The 20,391-nt window shown below is 41.2% G+C and overlaps 1 protein-coding gene across 3 annotated transcripts in view; it reads left to right on the plus strand.

The window, feature by feature from the left end:
- Positions 1-20,391, plus strand: part of LOC133474970 (ras GTPase-activating protein 1-like) — a 156,207-nt gene that overhangs the window by 128,642 nt on the left and 7,174 nt on the right. For all 3 annotated transcript variants that reach the window (XM_061767193.1, XM_061767195.1, XM_061767194.1), the window contains 20 exons: positions 8,407-8,559; positions 11,004-11,139; positions 11,339-11,409; positions 11,656-11,773; positions 12,311-12,342; positions 12,428-12,480; positions 12,607-12,757; positions 12,830-12,908; positions 13,141-13,264; positions 13,352-13,508; positions 13,607-13,694; positions 13,822-13,902; positions 14,513-14,670; positions 14,750-14,826; positions 14,921-15,093; positions 15,171-15,330; positions 17,383-17,525; positions 18,613-18,728; positions 18,842-18,928; positions 20,303-20,370. In XM_061767193.1, the coding sequence (XP_061623177.1) occupies positions 8,407-8,559; positions 11,004-11,139; positions 11,339-11,409; positions 11,656-11,773; positions 12,311-12,342; positions 12,428-12,480; positions 12,607-12,757; positions 12,830-12,908; positions 13,141-13,264; positions 13,352-13,508; positions 13,607-13,694; positions 13,822-13,902; positions 14,513-14,670; positions 14,750-14,826; positions 14,921-15,093; positions 15,171-15,330; positions 17,383-17,525; positions 18,613-18,728; positions 18,842-18,928; positions 20,303-20,370 (2,225 nt within the window). The remainder of the gene's footprint in view (positions 1-8,406; positions 8,560-11,003; positions 11,140-11,338; positions 11,410-11,655; positions 11,774-12,310; positions 12,343-12,427; positions 12,481-12,606; positions 12,758-12,829; positions 12,909-13,140; positions 13,265-13,351; positions 13,509-13,606; positions 13,695-13,821; positions 13,903-14,512; positions 14,671-14,749; positions 14,827-14,920; positions 15,094-15,170; positions 15,331-17,382; positions 17,526-18,612; positions 18,729-18,841; positions 18,929-20,302; positions 20,371-20,391) is intronic.

Consider the following 20,391-nt stretch of genomic DNA (forward strand, 5'->3'; position numbering starts at 1 on the left):
CTGTTCAATAGTCCGAGTATCCGTTGTCGTATTTTATGCTTTACAATGCGCCACAGATTTTCAATGGGAGACAGGTCTGGACTGCAGGCAGGCCAGTCTAGTACCCGCACTCTTTTATGACGAAGCCACACTTTTGTCCTACGTGCAGAATGTGGTTTGGCATTGTCTTGCTGAAATAAGCAGGGACGTCCATGAAAAAGACGTTGCTTGGATGGCAGCATATATTTCTCCAAAACCTGTATGTACCTTTCAGCATTAATGGTGCCTTCACAGATGTGTAAATTACCCATCCCATTGGCACTAACACAGCCCCATACCATCACGGATGCTGGCTTTTGAACTTTGCGTCCATAACAGTCCGGATGGTTCTTTTCCTCTTTGGCCCGAAGGACACGACGTCCACAATTTCCAAAAACAATTTGAAATGTGGACTCATCGGACCGCAGAACACTTTTCCACTTTTCATCAGTCCATTTTAGATGAGCTCGGGCCCAGAGAAGCCGGCGGCGTTTCTGGGTGTTGTTGATAAATGGCTTTTGTTTAGCATAGTACAGTTTCAAGTTGCACTTACGGATGTAGCGCCGAACTGTATATACTGACATTGGTTTTCTGAAGTGTTCCTGAGCCCATGTGGAGATATCCTTTACACATTGATGTTGTTTTTTTTTTTGATGCAGTGCTGCCCAAGGGATCGAAGGTCACGGGCATTCAATGTTGGTTTTCGGCCTTGCCGCTTACATGCAGTGATTTCTCCAGATTCTTGGAACCTTTTGATGATATTATGGACCATATATGATGAAATCCCTAAATTCCTTGCAATTGTACGTTGAGGAACATTGTCCTTAAACTGTTCGACTATTTTCTCACGCACTTGTTCACAAAGAGGTGAACCTCGCCCCATCTTTGCTTGTGAATGACTGAGCAAGTCAGTGAAGCTCCTTTTATACCCAATCATGGCACCCACCTGTTCCCAATTAGCCTGTTCACCTCTGGGATGTTCCAAACAGGTGTTTGATGAGCATTCCTCAACTTTCTCAGTCTTTTTTGCCACCTGTTCCAGCTTTTTTGGGAACGTGTTGCAGCCATAAAATTCTAAGTTAATGATTATTTGCAAAAAACAAAGTTTATCAGTTTGAACATTAAATATCTTGTCTTTGTACTGTATTCAATTAAATATAGGTTGAACATGATTTGCAAATCATTGTGTTCTGTTTTTATTTGTTTAACACAACGTCCCAACTTCATTGGAATTTGGGTTGTATATACGTATAAATACATACATTTAAATTATTTACATGACAATGAAGTGGCACATAACAGAAACCGAGCCAGGTTTTTTTATTCTATTTCATACATAGAATAACACTTGAAGTATTGAACGTTCGAGTCACAGTTGAATATTTTCTAGGTCAAGTCTACTTGTAAACAGTTTTTTCTCCAAATTATTATTAATTCACGTTGAGCTCCCTTAGACCACCCAATGAGGGATCACGTCTCTTGCTTTGGATTGTTGACTCTTCAGGTAGTAAAACTTGCTATTTAGACATATTCAATTTCAATAATTTTTAGTGATACTTGTCAGCCGACAGTCTGACAAACCTGCTCACAGGAAACGCTAAACCTATCTGCCTTTAAATCTTGCCTCGTGAAAACATGACACTGTGGGCCACTCTACATAGTTTGCTGTGAGTCCTGTGGTAACTTAATGTTAGGGGAAATTATCATCTTCTTCAGGCTTACACATGACCTAATTCTGATACTGTTAAAATGTATCTATAGGGCTTTTGTTGGATGAGTGAGGGGGAAATGCAGAATATGAGTACCTTCCCCTGAGTGGAGTGTCAGTCAAGTAGAGAAACAAGACGTCACTATGCTCCTTGCTGTTCATGTTCAGACATGACAGGCCATTCCTCAAATTGATAGTAGTGCCTAATCCTGTAACCACTGCCATGGCTGATGCTTCATCGTGTGCCTGCCTGCTCTTCCATATCATATAATATTGAGTTTTGAAGTATATGTATTAAGGGGGGGAAAAAAAATCACTTATTTTGCCTACATCTTAACTCCAATTACAACATGCAATCTATGGATGGATATTTTGCTGAATGATCACAGTCCCGTAAAACTGACTTGTTCACTTCGCTAGCCTGTGCGCTAACTTAGCCAGCCTAGGTAAATTCATTTTATTTACTGTATAGGGTTGCGATTGAGGTCTCTGAGAATTTCTCTGAACTGAACTCCTCTTTCCATGCCATTGAACAGAATCATAAGTTGTGCTATTGCAGATAGATCTTCATGCCACAAACTAAATCAACGGCAACTCTGGTTGTTAAAGTCAGTCAATTTTGCCTTAATTTCTTTAGGACATGATCCATCAATAATCCATTCCAGACAATTGAAAATGCCTGCATAAATGAATCGATTTCACCCATCCTGAATAGAATCTCTTTGCTATTGCTGGCTAGTGAAAAAAGTCTAATATAATGTAATCTGAAACAAAAAAAATAATCATTGTTTCCTTTGGATAAACGTACAAAATTTGGAGATGCATGCTTTTCATTGGACTGCAATGCATTAGTATGTGTCCTTGTTTAACGTTCCCTAAAACATCTACGGTACTGTGCTACTGATGTGCTGACAACAGGATTAGTCCCATTTGGGCCCTCCTGCTCGCTGAGCGATGCGGCAGGTCCAGGTTTCGGTAACTAGTTTCATGACAAAAATTACGTTCTCGGATATGAAGCAAGATCAAGCTGGCCACTGCCAAGCTGTACCAATACAGTATATACATTATACTGCGTGTGCGTGCATGTATACATCTGTGTGTGTGTGTGTGTGTGTGTATATGTGTGTGTGTGTGTATATATATATATATATATATATATATATATATATCCATCCATCCATCCATTTTCTGAGCCGCTTCTCCTCACTAGGGTCGTGGGCGTGCTGGAGCCTATCCCAGCTGTCATCGGGCAGGAGGCGGGGTACACCCTGAACTGGTTGCCAGCCAATCGCAGGGCACATAGGAACAAACAACCATTCGCACTCACAGTCATGCCTACGGGCAATTTAGAGTCTCCAATTCATGCATGTTTTTGGGATGTGGGAGGAAACCGGAGTGCCCGGAGAAAACCCACGCAGGCACGGGGAGAACATGCAAACTCCACACAGGTGGGGCCAGGGATTGAACCTGGGTCCTCAGAACTGTGAGGCTGACGCTCTAACCAGTCGTCCACCGTGCCGCCTATATATATATATATATATATATATATATATATACACACACACACACACACACACACACACACACACAGAGTGAGTGAGTGTCAGTGTCAATCGGCAGGTATGTGGGTGTGAGATTATTATTAGTAATATTATGCACAAACAACGTACATGCAGTACAGCAAAACTCGCGTGCAAATCAAGTATAATATGTAGCTGGCATGATGGACTTTTCATGCTGATTGGCATGTTTGAACAGAAACAGTGAGGTGCTGATGTTGTGTTATGCTGTTTTTTCTATTGACTTATTTTGTGGTAACGATTATAAAGCTTGTGGGTGTCATGTTTTTGGAAAAATAATTATGATCTTTCGCAAAATGCACTGCCTTGTGCTATTTGCGTTGCTGACCATTTTTATATTTACTCCACATTTTAATGGTGACGGTCTACACTTATTTCTACATTGTAATGTTTATAATACTAAAAGGCAATCTTGAATTTGCCTGATAAAGAACATTCAGCAGAACAGAGAGTTTTGAAGTTGAATCTTTTGTGGAACAGTCCTTTTCGTTAAATGACAGGATTTGTTGTTTTTTATTGTGTCGCAATGCAAGTCTACTATTAAATGAGGCTCACATTCACAGTATATAATTAGTGTTCTTTAAATGTTATATGTATAATTAATAGTGGTCAGTGTGTGCACAACTCTCAGATGGCAAGTGCTTCAACCTCATAATGTGGTCATAATTGGAGCCAAACTACTTTGGCTTATAAAATTATGTGCTGAGCAAGGATTTCTAACACTTTCATTTTGTCTTTTCCTCTTCCCTCTCATATCTTTCTTCAGTATTATTTCCTACCGTTGTTTTGGCTCCTTGATGTGGCTTGGCCCAACTATCCAGCTGCAGTCAATCATCCTCTTCAATACTCTTATCACACAAATCCATCCAAAGCGTCCCTCACAGCCACTTCACTTTTCTGCTCCTGGCTTCCTCTCTGCAAGCTCTCCTTGGTAACAGGCTTCATCACGCTTTCTTTCAAAAGGAGACCGGCTAGTTCATAACTACACGGGAGCCCTTTTAGCTCTCCTGTTATAAGAAGTATTGCAGCTTTTTTTAGCTGAGTGGCTGTTCATTGAGGCACTTGTGGCCTATATTTTGATAAAGCATGTTAATTCTATACCCCAGTTGGGCAGGGACTACAACATTCAGCCCCACCTGATGAAAATTTAACAAGACTCCTGAAAACAAGCGAGCAAGTGGGCTTTTGAAAGGCTAAATATTATGGCTATGCATGTGAATACACTGGTTTATCATTTTGTCTTTTATGTATAATATGGACGGCACGGTGGGACGACTGGTTAGCACATCTGCCTCACAGTTCTGAGGACCGTGGTTCAAATCCCGGACCCGCCTGTGTGGAGTTTGCATGTTCTCCTCGTGCCTGGGTGGGTTTTCTCCGGGCACTCCGGTTTTCTTCCACATCCAGAAAGCATGCGTGGTAGGTTGATTGAAGACTCTAAATTGCCTGTAGGTGTGAATGTGAGTGCTGTTGTTTGTTTCTGTGTCCTGCGATTGGCTGGCGACCGGTTCAGTGAGTACCCCGCCTCCCGCCCGAAGATAGCTGGGATAGGCTCCAGCAGCCCGTGACCCTCGTGAGAATAAGCAGTAAAGAAAATGGATGGATGGATGGACGTATACTTTTGACCTGAACATTAAAACACAAGTTTAAAGTGTGGTGTGAGGTTCGTTAAATTGTCTGCATCCTCTCAAATTTGGTACATTTTGGAGAGGTTATTTTTAGCCACTGGACCTACTGTTACTGGGCTCCTTCCACTTGTTTATATGCTTATATTACTTAACATGAATCAGTTGGCTGGAGTTACTTAATTTTGTTGCAGTTGACTTGTATTTTTGAACGTGAAGAGTTTTTAGCTCTGGGCCTCAGGCACTGTTTGCCTCTCTGATCTTTCTTGCGGCTTTTTTAAATTAACAGTCCAGTTAATATTAAATTGTTTCCATAATTGTTGGGATATTATCTTGCATTTTTCCTGTTCCACACTAGGGCTTCAGCGATTGAATATTTTTAGAATCCATTATTTTATTTGACCTATTATCCCATTGATTATTAGAGTCAACTATAAAAATGGATTTTGGATTATTTAAACAACAAAATGTACAGTGAGGTGCAGATATTATTGTTGCCCACTTGTGGTTGCCAACCTCACATTCACAATTTATTGCTACATATACTGTTACTTGAGTCTGCAGTGACATTAGTCCGTGTGGGAAAAAATGACCACTGTCAAGCTTCGAGGCAGCGATTTTGCATTGACGTTTTTTTGTAATCAAATTATTTGAGTTATTTGATTACTTAACAGGTACACCAAAATTCAATTAACATTTGACAACTATTTATTAATCAGTTAATCCTTTATTGATGGAAATGTTTTCATTCAGCCAATTTCAATTATGTGAATTAGTTATACACTTGGCACTGAGTGGGATTTGATCCCACACCCCCTGCATGACCCACTTTTACAGAGGTTATGAACAATTAAAAAACAGTCTGAAAACATAGCTTTTAAAAATATTTATATCTAGGCGTTACATGCTCAGGATTTTTGGGGCTAATCAGCGAGTTTAAAAAAACGATAACCGATCACCAAGCCGATCACAAGATGGAGCAATGTGTCTATTTAAATGACTTGTTCATTTACTGTATAGACTTGTGTACTGTATGCTGAGTATCTTCAAAAATATTCTCTCACATTTAAAACAAAAGGTAAAACATTAATAACCTCTAGAGGGCATTCAAGGATTGGCCACTGACATAACTTTTCAGTCAGGTCAAACCAACATTACAACGTGACGGAAATAATGGGTGCTAACTTAGTGTAATTAAATTACTTCGCACACTGAAATTTTAGAGCATGATTCTAGAGAACGCTGGCACCTTTACGTACAACCGTTAAGGCTTCTTTATACTTGTGCGGGCAGCGACCGCGCTGACGTCACTGCAGCTACCCCGCGTGCAGTTTGCCTTTATACTCGAGCGCAACCCATGCACGCAGTTTTGAAAATGTACTGCAGATCTCCTCCAAGTCGGGGATGTCACTACGGCTGGTATTGGCTACGACACCACAGGTGGAGTTTCCTCTGCATTTTTTGGCCATTTCCGGGAGCCGTTTTTAACTTTCCTTTCCGTAACAAGGAACAAAACAACAACAATGGCGACAGTAGAACAGTGTCTGCTAGAACAAATGGAGATAGATGATCAGATGATATGTTTAATTATGCTGCGAAATCGATCAGGAAGGCGGCGGCGTAGGTGGTATGTGGAACCAAGGGGAACGCTGAGTACGTCACCACAGCATGTGACTAAAACGGCCCAATCACGTGAGATGATCTCTGCGGCATTCTCTGCACAGCAACAATTTTTGCTGTGCGTGTCAAGTGACTCATAGGGGCCGCGTGGCCCAATTCGTCGGTCACGTGATGCAATGCGGGCGTTGTAGGCCGCGCAAGCATAAAGAAGCCTTTAGTGCTAGCGCTAGCTAGCGAGGCTCCAGAACGTTTTGTTGCCTGCTTGCGAGCCGTATCGTATTAAAAGCACGTGAACATGCCTCAAGCAATCCATGAATGGAACATACTGTCCCGAGCGTCCGTGATGACCACCACGTTTTTCCTTATTTTATTATTTTTTTTTCTTTCTCTAGTGTTGTTGTCGTCGCCATGGTAACGAGTGTATCCGGTCGTGTTTGAGTTGACAAGATAAAACCCAGTTATCGTAAAAGACGGGATGTGGTGGTATCGGAGTACAAAATTTTATTGTCGTAGTCTGATATAGTGCAATCGTGAAAGACCACATTTGTCTTGTAGTCTGATCCAGGAATTACGAGTTGTCTGTCTTAGACGTGTTGTCTGTCCCACACCGCCGACGTTTTTTTTTTTTAAATAACTTGATTGACGATCAGATATTTATAGTAGTAAGTAAAAAAAACATGTGACAAGGCTAAAAATAAACAAGCTTTTGGATTCAAATATACTGTACACGATGGCGACGCAGAGTAAATGTCTTTTGCGGAGCCGATCAATGACGTCATTGATCAGATTGGCAAATTATGACATTAAAACCGATCAGCAGAGCACCATAAAATGCTAATTATCGGCCGATACCGATCAAGCCGATCAGATCGGTGTAAAGTCTATTTATGTCATATTTTAAACTATAGCTACAGTCCATGTTAAAAGTGCCTTTTGGAGCACTTTAGGCTGAACAGGAGAACTGCATGCACTAAATTTACTTACTTGGTACTGATCTCTTCATTTTAGGAAATGCATACCATAAGAACCGTAACAGTTTGACAATCTGAACTCGGAATTGTTATGCTATAAAAACACCAATGGCATTTTTTAGGTAATAGGTTGTTTAAATGCCACTGGAAGTTGGGTTTACATGCCAAGTAATAAAATGTCTGGCGCATACCTGTCAAAATAATGTTATTTCCTAAATAAAGGCAAGTCCGACCTGGGATGCATGTTAAGTATCTCATTGCTCCTATGGTGGCTATGTAACCCAAATTTGTTTGCACGTCGATGAGTGTGCACGTCAGAACAGGTCAACCCCTAACCCCCAAACGTGTGAGGCGAAGCTGCTATGATATCTGACAAAATGAGGGAAATTGTGTTGTCACCTTTATTTGGTTGTTATTAGTTATTATTTATTTTGGTTATTATTATTAGTACAACATTGGACTGGTTGACTGAAACTCTCTTATCTTAGACATTCTTTCCTCCCATACCCCAAGAAATACAAGTGCTGCTGCAACTTTGTAGATTGCAGCTTTAAGTGGATGCAGTCTGAAAAGTAGTTTGTTTTAAGTGGAGTAAGGTTGGAATTAACCTGTCAAGTATATGTTGGAAGTAGACGCATCTAGTGGTAAAGTGATTTATTACAACTAACTCAACACAGCTCATAGCTATTGGGGTCCTCAGATGCCTGGTAAAATGTAGTGGAAACCCCAAACAGCCTGCAATATCTTTTTTCTTGTTCTGCTTGTGGACTATCTGGAAGCACAGGGGTCCATCTTTTGTAATAACTAGACTTAACATAAACACACACTGTCTATTTGCACCAATCTCCTCTAAATCACCTTTTTTTGTTGTGTGTTTGTCCCAGGTGGTACCATGGCAAGCTAGACCGAACCATTGCTGAGGAGCGGCTACGCCAGGCCCGGACGCATGGCAGCTACCTCATTAGGGAGAGTGACCGCCGGCCCGGTTCTTTTGTCCTGTCTTTCCTCAGCATGACGAATGTGGTCAACCACTTCAGGTATGTTTCCACGCATGCAGCATGGACGGGGAAATGGATAGTCAAAGTATGGCTCTCCTGCAAGCCCATTCAAATAGTTTTAGAAAAAGGTTGTGAATTAAAGGTAAAAGAGGAAGGTGAAGTTCTGTTGGCTTTGTGGCCTTGCTGCAAATACCGAAAATTTGCAAATAATTGACGCTTACCCAAAATGATTTCTAATTGCCTTATGGTGGGATGCAAAGCACTTTTTCTTCTATCAGACAAGACGTGGCCTGACTAAAAGCTCCTTCACCCACTTCAACATATTTGCTTGGCCACAAAATGACACCAAAGCAATATCTTTATATTCAACATGGCTTTAGCCTCAGAGGAGAACACTGAATAGGTGTTTTTCTGTGAATAACGGTGGATAGCGCCGCTCCCCCCCCAAACCCCAAATATGCAAATTTGCAAATGCCAAACCGTGAATATGTGGAGGTTCACTGTATTTTTCCCACCTTAAACAAATTATCTTATGTCGTGGACACTCGGGTGAAGAGAGGGGCGGGGCTTTCAACTGATCCACCTGGTGGCGAGTTGGCTCCGATGGTGGGGAAAGATGCCGGTCCGACGTGGCAGGCCCAAACGTATTGCGAGGGTCTGCTGGGAACGTCTGGCAGAATCCGCTGTCAGAAGGAGTTTCAACTCCCACCTCCGACAGGACTTTGCTCATGTTCCGGGGGAGGCGGGGGACATCGCCTCCATCGCTGAGGCGGCCGACCGGAGCTGTGGCCCTAAGGTGGTCGGTGCCTGTCGTGGCGGCAATCCCCGAACCTGTTGGTGGACACCAACGGTGAGGGATGCCGTCAAGCTGAAGAAGGAGTCCTATTGGGCCGTTTTGGCCTGTGGGACTCCTGAGGCAGCTGATGGGTACCGGCTGGCCAAGCAGAATTCAGCTTTGGTGGTCGCTGAAGCAAAAACTCGGCTATGTGAGGAGTTCGGTGAGGCCATGGAGAAAGACTTCCGGACGGCTTAGAGGAAATTCTGGTCCACCATCCGGCGTCTCAAGAGGGGGAAGCAGTGCACCATCAACACTGTGTATAGTGGGGATGGGGCGCTGCTGACCTCGACTCTGGACGTTGTGAGCCGGTGGGGAGAATACTTCGAAGACCTCCTCAATTCCACCGACATGCCTTCCCATGAGGGAGCAGAGTCTGGGTTCTCTGAGGCAGGCTCTCCTATCTCTGGGGTTGAGGTCACCTAGGTGGTTAAAAAGCTCCTCGGTGGCAAGGACCCGGGGGTGGATGAGATTCGCGCGGAGTTCCTAAAGGCTCTGGATGTTGTGGGGCTGTCCTGGTTGACACGCCCCTGCAACATCGCGTGGACATCGGGGACAGTGCCTCTGGATTGGCAGACTGGGGTGGTGGTCCCCCAAGTGGAGGAGTTCAAGTGTCTTGGGGTCTTGTTCACGAGTGAAGGAAGAATGGAACGGGAGATCGACAAGCGGGTCGGTGCAGCGTCTGCAGTGATGCGGACTTTGTATCAATCCGTTGTGGTAAAGAAGGAGCTAAGCCGAAAGGCGAAGCTCTCGATTTACCGGGCGATTTACGTTCTTACCCTCACCTATGGTCACGAGCTGTGGGTCGTGACCGAAAGAAGAAGATCCCGGATACAAGCGGCCAAAATGAGTTTCCTACGCAGGGTGTCCGGGCTCTCCCTTAGGGTGAGAAGGTCGGTCATCCGGGAGGATCTCAGAGTAGAGCCGCTGCTCCTCCACATCGAGAGGAGCCAGATGAGGTGCCTGGGGCATCTGATTCAGATGGTGAGGTGTTCCGGGCATGTCCCAACGGGAGGAGACCCGAGGGACGACCCAGGACACACTGGAGAGACTACGTCCTTCGGCTGGCCTGGGAACGCCTCGGGATCCCACCAGAAGAGCTGGATGAAGTGGCTGGGGAGAGGGAAGTCTGGGCGTCCCTGCTAAAGCTACTGCCCCCGCGACCCGACCTCGGATAAGCGGTAGAAAATGGATGGATGGATGGATGGATAAACACGTTTTGGTTTGCTTTGAAGGATGTAGGCTTTTCTAATTAAGTATCAATGACTTTGTCTTTGACTCATAGCATTGGTGTGAGACCATGATATAATTATTGCCGGGGGGGAGAGAAAGCCCCCCCCACCCCCACCCCTCTTAAGGAATTATAAACATCAGGTTAATTGCCTGACACCTATGCCTCAAATGGTTGATGTGCTTAGATAGCCCTTGAATCAAACTGGTAATTTCAGTTTAGCTGCTCTCAAATGGACTACATCTGCAGCTTTTTTTTTTTTTTTAAATATACCATTGCAAACATTCACTGCATATGGTATATTGCAGATTATAGTATTGATTCTGCCACATTTCTTACATAAACAAGGAAACTGGTAAACTTAGTTATACTCAATGATGAGCTGACGTTTCTCATTGTTTTGTCTTCTCTTTCCAGGATAATTGCCATGTGTGGGGACTATTACATAGGCGGGAGGCGGTTTTCTTCCTTATCAGACCTAATTGGTTACTACAGTTACGTGTCTTGCCTGCTCAAAGGAGAAAAGCTGCAGTGGCCCGTGGCCCCTCCAGAGGTTAGACTGTAGTCTAGTGCTGAAATATTGTTAACATTGTGCAAGAATATCAGAAGAGAGAATTTGTGCTAAACTGCATTCAAACACTTGACATTTAGAACAATGTGATCAATTTGCATAATGATTAAAAAATTTTAACATAAATGTCACGTTCAGAAGGTGAGAATTATAATTCTTTTTTTTCTCTCTCTTTGCATAGCCTGTAGAAGACAGGAGGAGAGTAAGGGCCATCCTACCATACACCAAAGTGCCAGATACTGATGAGATCAGGTAAACATTCATGTCTGTATCATACATGTAGTATAAACATTCTCATTGTACTCTGTCTGAGCCATGCAAACCTCAAACTTTGTGCAAGTTAGACCTCTGCTGGTTAGTCCATGGTACTTTAGAAATACCAGGAAAATGAGTCGTGGTTCGTGGGCATGATTCAGTAATAAAATAATAACATGCACAGTTTTAAGTTGCTTCTTCCCTCTTACAACATGAAACTATGTTTGTCAAATGTGTCTCTAGCTTCCTGAAGGGAGACATGTTCATCGTTCACAATGAACTGGACGACGGCTGGATGTGGGTAACTAACGTTCGTACAGAGGAGCAGGGCCTCATTGTGGAGGATCTAGTGGAGGAGGTGGTAAGCAGAACCTCCATTTTACTACATATACCATATTTCATTTCATTCCAACAACGATATTCTATTCCAGTGGTTCTCAAACTTTTTACACCAAGTACCACCTTAAAAAAATACTTAGCTCTCGCATGTAATTTTAATGATCAATCTTAAAATGCATTGAGTAGTAGGCTTAAGTAGTTATCAAAACAAGAAAGAGGTATATTTATTATTTTAAGCCACTGTAACAGTATGTTTAGTTGAACACTAACACTGTACTTACAGTAAATGTAGGAAAATAAAATAACTACTTATATGAGAAATTTCCATCCATCCATTTTCTATACTGCTTTAATAAAATATTAAAAGATCAAACAGTTCAAGAATAAATGCAAATGTATGTATTGTACAACATTAATCATGGGGCTAAAACTAATAGTAAAAATATCTTGGTGATGTTGGAGCAAAACATAAAAACAAACAATAATGTAACAGTTGCAAATTAAGTGCAGTTTGAAGAAAAATATGCATCTTGACAAATTTCTATGAATACATTTCTAGAACCGGGAAGAGGATCCACATGAGGGGAAAATGTAAGTGTTTGTATTATTTTATGATTGGATTTATGACTGAATGCTAACAAAATGACTAATGCTAATCATGTTGGATCCTTCACAGCTGGTATCATGGAAAGATCACGAAACAAGAGGCGTACAACCTGCTGATGACAGGTACCACTTTTCTTTCACTTTCCAAAGTTATTTATAAGAATGTGTCATGCAGCGTAATAAATCTTCCAAGCAAAATATAATGACAGATTGACCAATAAGCATCCTTTCTCTCCCACTTCTTCATAGTTGGCCAGGTGTGCAGTTTCCTCGTGCGGCCATCAGACAACACACCTGGTGACTACTCCCTATTTTTTCGCACCAATGAAAACATCCAAAGGTTTAAGATCTCTCCCACTCCCAACAACCAATATATGATGGGAGGGAGGTACTACAACAGGTTCGTATTGACACATGCTCACAATCATTAAATAAAAGTCTATAAATGCTCATTTATGCGCTCGTTTGGTAGTGTTGACGACATCATCGACCATTACAAGAAAGAACAGATTGTCGAGGGCTACAACTTGAAAGATCCCGTTTCAGTACAGGTAGATACGTGGCTTTGGAGTGTTTAAAAGAATGACATAATCTGCATTTCTTAATTAATCAAAATACTGATCTTTGCATTGCTCTGTATTCAGATTAAAATTCATGAAGCCTTATATCTTTTTCTTCTTTGCTTTCTTCTGTATAAGATATCTGGAGTGATGTACATTCGAGTGTATAGACTCTGGATGGCCATCGGTTATAATGGCACACCTTGTGTTTGTATGTAATTAGCACCAGGAACAAGTTATCAGTGACACAGTGGATGGGCGAGAAATTTACAACACAATCAGACGAAAACCAAAAGATGCATTCTACAAAAACATTGTCAAGAAGGGCTACATCCTCTTCAACAAAGGTTTGTCTCATCAATAGTATTTTCACAGCATGAACATCATCTCTCTCTGCTGGAGTGGTTAATTTTCTTTCACGTTATCGCCTGCAGGCAAAGGCAAACGATGGAAGAACCTTTATTTCATCCTGGAGGGTAACGATGCCCAGCTAATCTACTTTGAGAGTGAGAAAAGAGCCACCAAACCCAAAGGGTTGATTGACCTAAGTGTGTGCTCCGTGTATGGTGTGCATGACAGTCTCTTTGGCAGGTAACATATTATTCTTTGCCATGATTTAGTGAGGTTGTTAGGAGAAGATAGCAGGTAATGTAATGTTCTTCTTTTCTTTTTTTATTGCTAATTTTCAGGCCAAACTGTTTCCAGATTGTTGTCCAGCACTTTAGTGAGGAACAATACATTTTCTACTTTGCCGGGGAGGCTCCAGAGCAGGCACAGGTAATAAAAGGGAGTGACATAAACTTCAACTTGTCCATGTCTTCCAGGACTCACAGTGCTAAAATTAGCGATTTATTTCTAGTGACACAGTTATTTTAATGTTCTTTTTCTTACTTCTTCTTGACAGGATTGGATGAAATGCCTTCAAACATTCTGCAGTAATTTACGGAAAACAACTCAGCCCACCTCCAACAAAAGGCTGAGACAGGTACACACAAATGAATCCATGTCATGTTCATGTCATGTTTTTTAAAATAAACTGTTATGAAATCTGTTATGTATTTTACCCAAAATACACGACAAATGACTGTTACACATCTTTTGCACCAGAAATTTAATTTCAGGTTTAATCAGGCTTGTCTGGAGAAAAAAAAAATTTAATTAGACTTTACACATTTTGCATTGATTAATTCATAGTTTAATGGCTAATTTAGGCAACCGATGTTTGACTTGCATTCATTAATCAGTCTCTGTTAAGCACAAATACGCCTTTTGTTGTCAGCCATTTGCTCCAAAAAATTATCATCATCATCCAAGGTTGTCAGGCACTTGGTTTATTAAAACAAAGGGTGATCAGCTCTTGATGGTTGTGAGTGAGTGAGAGTGAATGAGGAAGGTGTGGTCCAATAGCTGTTAGAAACATGTTTCCATTGTTTGTTTTGCTTTTAAAAGTTAATGCAGGACAACATTAAATACAACCGTCATCATTTGTACCAATGAGGTAATCAGACTTAGGTTATTTTTAGTTGGAAAGAAAACAGGGCTATCTTTGCAACTGATTCATGTTTTTAAGACCAATCTGCTCCCTTCTATCTCAGGTGAGCAGCCTGGTTCTCTACGTGGAGGAGGCCCATAAGCTGCCTGTGAAGTATTTCACCAACCCTTACTGTAACATCTACCTGAACAATGTCCAGGTGGCCAAAACGCACCCGAGGGAGGGGCCGAACCCTGTCTTCACTGAGGAATTCATTTTTGAGTAAGCCTCCTTCATGTTTCACATTGGATTTTCTTCCTCCTTTTGTTTACTAAATTAAAACTGTGTCTGTTTTTTTTAGTGACCTCTCGAGTGAAATCAACAGATTTGAGATCAGCCTGAGCAACAAAACAAAAAAGAGCAAAGAAAGTGACATCTGTACGTGCGGCTGTGTTTTAATACCAAATGTAGTCTTGCCAATAGCAGGTGCTTTTTATTTCCAACATTCCCTGTCTTGCTTCTTCTCTTGCAGTATTCATGCGTTGCCAGCTGAGCCGTCTGCAGAAGGGCCAGATGATTGACGAGTGGTTCCCTCTCAGCTCCCACGTGCCTCTGAAGGGCATCGAGCCGGGCTCCCTACGCGTACGTGCACGCTACTCCATGGAGAAGATCATGCCTGAAGAGGAGTACAGTGAGTTTAAAGAGGTCAGATCCGTCCCGATTCACACTGATCGGTCCATACACTGTCCACCATGAGCTAATGTTTGTGTGTCCTCAAGTAGATGATACTGCAGAAAGAGTTCCATGTCATCTACGCTCTGGCCCACGTGTGTGGTCAGGACCGCACCTTACTTGCAAGCCTCCTCCTGAGGATCTTCAGACACGAAAAGGCTGAAGCCCCTCTTCTCAGGACTCTCAATGATAGAGAGATTAACATGGAGGGTAAGAAAATAAAATGGAAGGGAAAATGCTCTTCACTGTTATTGTAACCCGTGTTTATTCATAAGTTGGAACATGCCGTAGTCTATCACTAACCTACGCTACTATGGCACAGTCCTAATTACAATCTTACCTAATGAGTTTAATTTGTTCCGTGACCAAGCGTCTAACTCACAAAATGTCTGAGATACGAGCCATCGTTAGTCCAATTTTTTTGCGTTGACTTGCAAGCAACAACTCAACTCACTTCATAACAAGCAGCAAGTTTGGGAGACAGTGAACAGTTCTTCAGAAAAAGAGGCTTCAAGGTGTTTAAGCACATAATCACACGTTGGATTTTTAAAGCAACCACACAACTTTATCTTAGGCTAAATCTTGATGCTAACAACGATGTAAAACGTCAGACGGACTAACAAATTATTTTATATACCGTAATTTCTCGTGTATAATGTGCACCCCCAAAGTTGACCTCAAAATTCTGGAAAACCCTTCTACCTATGTATAATGCATGATTTTGCTTCCACCCATATGATCAAAACATTACGTATGATCTGTATTTGTTAGTTATTTTCAAAGAATTATTCTGAAGTTAAGCACTTGAAGACGTAATACTTTTTAAAATTTACTTGCTCTTATTTTTAAATTCACAGCCCTTCTTTTATTTAGTCCATTAGAAAACACACAGTTGTGCTCATATATTTGGTTACCCAGGCAGAATTTGTAAGGTACAATTATTTAAAGAAAACATGAAGGACCAGGTGAAATACATTAAATTTTATTTTAATGGGATTCAAATTAAACGGTCAACAATTTCAGAAAAGCATTATCATGACATAAAAGAAATTAATAATGGTTGTTGTTCAGTCATCAGTCATATTTATAAAAACAAACAAACAAACAAACAAACAAAAACAAAAAAAAACTCAAAAAAAAAATAAGATTTCACAAATTCTGCCAGGGTATGTAAACTTATGAGCACAACTGTACATATATGCACTCATACGTACCCCTGTCATATTGGAATGAAAGTGTAGGCTACACCTTTTTTATAACCACTAGGTGGCGGTGGCATATTAGAGTGAAAGTGTACACCTTTCTCATAACCTCTAGTGGGCGGTGCCGTTTTGGAATGAAAGTGTACAGTTTTTTATAACCACTAGATGGCGGCATACATTTATAAAATGTGAAAGTATTTTTCCATTTGCCCTATACCTATGTATAATGCGCACTATTGACTTTTGACAATTTTTTTGGGGGGGGGGAATGCGCATTATACACGAGAAATTACGGTAATTATGATTTTACAATCATTCATTCATTTTCCGTACCGCTTATCCTCACGACTGTCGCGCGCGTACTGGAGCATATCCCAGCTATCTTCGGGCGGGAGGCGGGGTACACTGGTCGCCAGCCAATCGCTGGGCACATATCAACAAACAACCATTCACACTCATATCCATACCTACGGGCAATTTAGAGTCTTCAATAAACTGACCATGCATGTTTTTGGGATGTGGGAGGAAACCAGAGTACTCAGAGAAAACCCATGCAGGCACGGGGAGAACATGCAAACTCCACACAGGCGAGACCGGATTTGAACCCAGGTCCTCAGCACTGTGAGGCGGATGTGCTAACCAGTCGTTCACCGTGCCGCCTTTTATAATTATTATTTTATATATTATTATCAGCCTTTATGCAATGGATGTTTGATTAGAAACAGTGGAGCAACACACATAGACAGATAATATAATAATAATCACAGGTATATATTCTTAATCCTCTGTGAAAAACGACTATTACTCCAGTTTACGTAGGAGTTTTGACCAGGTCATGGTACACGGTAGCCGTATATCTGTATTATACTACCCCCTGGTGGCACACACCAGAATTCCATTGAATTGAAGCAAAAAATATGGGGAAAAATATAATTCTTTACATACTATTTAAGTACTAAATCATTACTGTATTATTGCATGAAGCAAACTGATCACAGAATTGGATTTTTGGAGGACATAAAGAATGTAGTCTGAGTTGACTTTCTCTGCTTGTGGACAGATGAAGCTACGACGTTATTCCGGGCGACCACGCTGGCCAGCACACTGATGGAGCAGTACATGAAGGCCACGGCTACACCCTTCGTCCATCACGCCCTGAAGGACACCATTCTCAAGATCATGGAGAGCAAACAGTCCTGTGAGGTAACCTCAAACTTCTCGATTTACTTGCAGCAAGTCAGATTTGTAGACTTTTTTTCTTTGAGATATGCATTCAGCACCCACAATATTAGGTACACCTAAACAATTAAAAAAAAAAAAATACTCCCTTCGGAGGCAGAAAGAGCAAATAGAACTGCCATGATTGGAGAATATATGTATTAAGTGTATCAAAAACAATTATAATGTTACGCAATGATAGAGATCTATTATTCACAAAACTATTGCAACTACAGATGCCAATAATAGTACTGTAACTGGTAAAAATTATAATACTGTAGCTGTAATGGCTTCGTTGATGAGAGAGAGAGATTAATAACATAATGTAATTTCCTTGTACACTGCATTTTTCCTGTGCAAACTACAACCACAATAACAAACAAACAGTTAAATGAATACCCCTCTGGCTGTTTCAGTGAACTAAGCTTTAGTATCTTTTGTTTTTCTTGATGCAGCTTTTCTTATTGAGTTGTTCCAAGTGTACCTAATGAAGTCACCGGGGAGTGTATAACATTCATATTCTATTGCTGCAGTTCACACAAATATGCTACACTGAAGTCAGGCTGCAGAGGTTTGAAGCAATGCTTCTTTTTAAGCCTTACTTGCAAAGACTGTTTACTTCAGAAACAGTACAGGAAATGAAAAAATGCAGCAGGTCTAATTTGATCAAAATGACTCTTAATACCTAAAGGCATCCATCTGTGCTGTAGCCTATCCCAGCGATCATCGGGCTGGAGGCGGGGTACACCCTGAACTGGTTGCCAGCCAATCGCAGGGCACATACAAACAAACAACCATTCAACCATTCAAATTTAGAGTTGTCAATTAACCTACCATGCATGTTTTTGGGATGTGGGAGGAAACCGGAGTGCCCGGAAAAAACCCACGCAGGCACGGGGAGAACATGCAAACTCCACACAGGCGGGGCCGGGGATTGAATCCTGGTCCTCAGAACTGTGAGGCAGACGCTCTACCCAGTCTTTCACCGTGCCGCAACCGACATACATACTTTAGCTATTTCTAGAGTTGTTTCTGTCGCACGACATTTTCATAGTTTTCATCTAATTTCTAGTTAAACCCTTCCAAACTGGAAAAGAATGAGGATGTCAACCTGAACCTGGCTCACCTCCTAAATATCCTGTCAGAACTGGTAGAAAAGATCTTCATGGCTGCCGAGATCTTACCACCGTAAGCGCACAAATGACTATTAGAAAGTGCACCATTTTCATTGTTGTGCTGCAACTACACAAAGGTAATGTCCAGAGGGAGTAAAAATAAAGCTGTTATTGTTGTTGTTCCAGGACGCTAAGATTCATTTATGGCTGTTTGCAAAAATCCGTGCAGCAGAAATGGCCAGCTAATACCACCATGAGGACCAGAGTTGTAAGGTAAACACAAAAAAATACTAAATGTTTTCTTTATTATTGCTGATGAAAATAGGTTTCTTGCTGCTACTTGCCTCACTGAAGACAGTGCGTGATAGGCTGCTTCCCACTGTTAATCGCTGAACACAAAGAAGAAAAGGGAAGGCCTAAAATTTGCACAAATCTGATAAATATAGGCACTAGCCTTGCGTCAGTTAAGGCTTCCACAGATATTTGGGCATTTCATACCTAATCTAACATCAGTGATGCTGGTAATGCATTTCAAGGTAACTCCAAAAATCCGCCATTTTGAGTAACGAGTGAAGTAACACGTTACTTTTCCCGGGAAATTAATTAAACTACAGTTACTTCTTCAATCCAGCAATAGTTACTTTTGCATCATCAATGTCTCTCACCTAACAGTAATTTGTAGCTGGTGATTCAAACAAAGAGCAGTCCAAGTATGTAGAAGCATTTAACCAAGACCGCCCTTTTTTTCGTAGGAATAGAAGAAAGTGATTGGGAGGTGGTTGTTAATTCATAATTATGTGCAGTACCATAAAAGTGCAAAGAAATTCAGGATTTCACTGTCGCCACACTATTTTTGTTATTTTCCCTACTGAAAATTGTATTTGATTGTTGTTGCTTTTTTATTTACACATTAAAAATACAGTTTTACTCAAGTGTTAAACGCACAATGCATTGTGGGTGAATTATTCATAGAGTGCACGATCATCAATCGGTCATGGAGGGTTCAGACTGACTCACTGAAGGACTTACAATACTTAGCTTAAATAATATTTCCAATGAAAATTCACGGCTGACGTCACGTAGTAAGAAAAAAAGTTTTCTCGCTCTTCGCATCAAAATTACTGTGGTGGGAGCAATGGTGTGTGTGCTCCACTCATGTTTACGTACATACATGCACACACACAGTTGCTTTCATGGACCACAATCGCCAGTGTACTGAGAATGGTGAGCTTGTTTACATTTAGGGACTTACTGTATTGTGTTGGCATGTCAAGTCTGCACTAAGTTGCTGATTTAATGTGGCTTCAACTACACTAATATTTAAGTTATTGCTTCATGTTGATGACATCATTCTGTAACTTGTGTGCCATACATTACCAAGTAATAGGTACGGTTAAGCTAATGCTTTTTTTGTACTGTGAATTAGTGCTATTCCTGCCACTTGGCAGCTGCCGAAAGTAACTACAAAGTAACTTTTTTTCTAACTTAGTTACTTTTCTGATTACTTGATTTCAAAAGTAACTAAGTTACTTTTAAGCTCAAGTAATCAGTAAAATAACTAAGTTACTTTTTCAAGGTAACTGTGGCAACACTGCCTAACATTTTGTTGTTCTAATGCACATTTCTGTTTCAACCATTGTCTTACAGTGGTTTCGTCTTTCTAAGACTCATCGGTCCTGCAATCCTCAATCCGAGAATGTTCAACATTATAGCTGGTGAGCTTTCCATCCAAATCC

The sequence above is a fragment of the Phyllopteryx taeniolatus genome, chromosome 3, assembly GCF_024500385.1.
Source record: "Phyllopteryx taeniolatus isolate TA_2022b chromosome 3, UOR_Ptae_1.2, whole genome shotgun sequence".
Classification (NCBI taxonomy): Eukaryota; Metazoa; Chordata; class Actinopteri; order Syngnathiformes; family Syngnathidae; genus Phyllopteryx; species Phyllopteryx taeniolatus.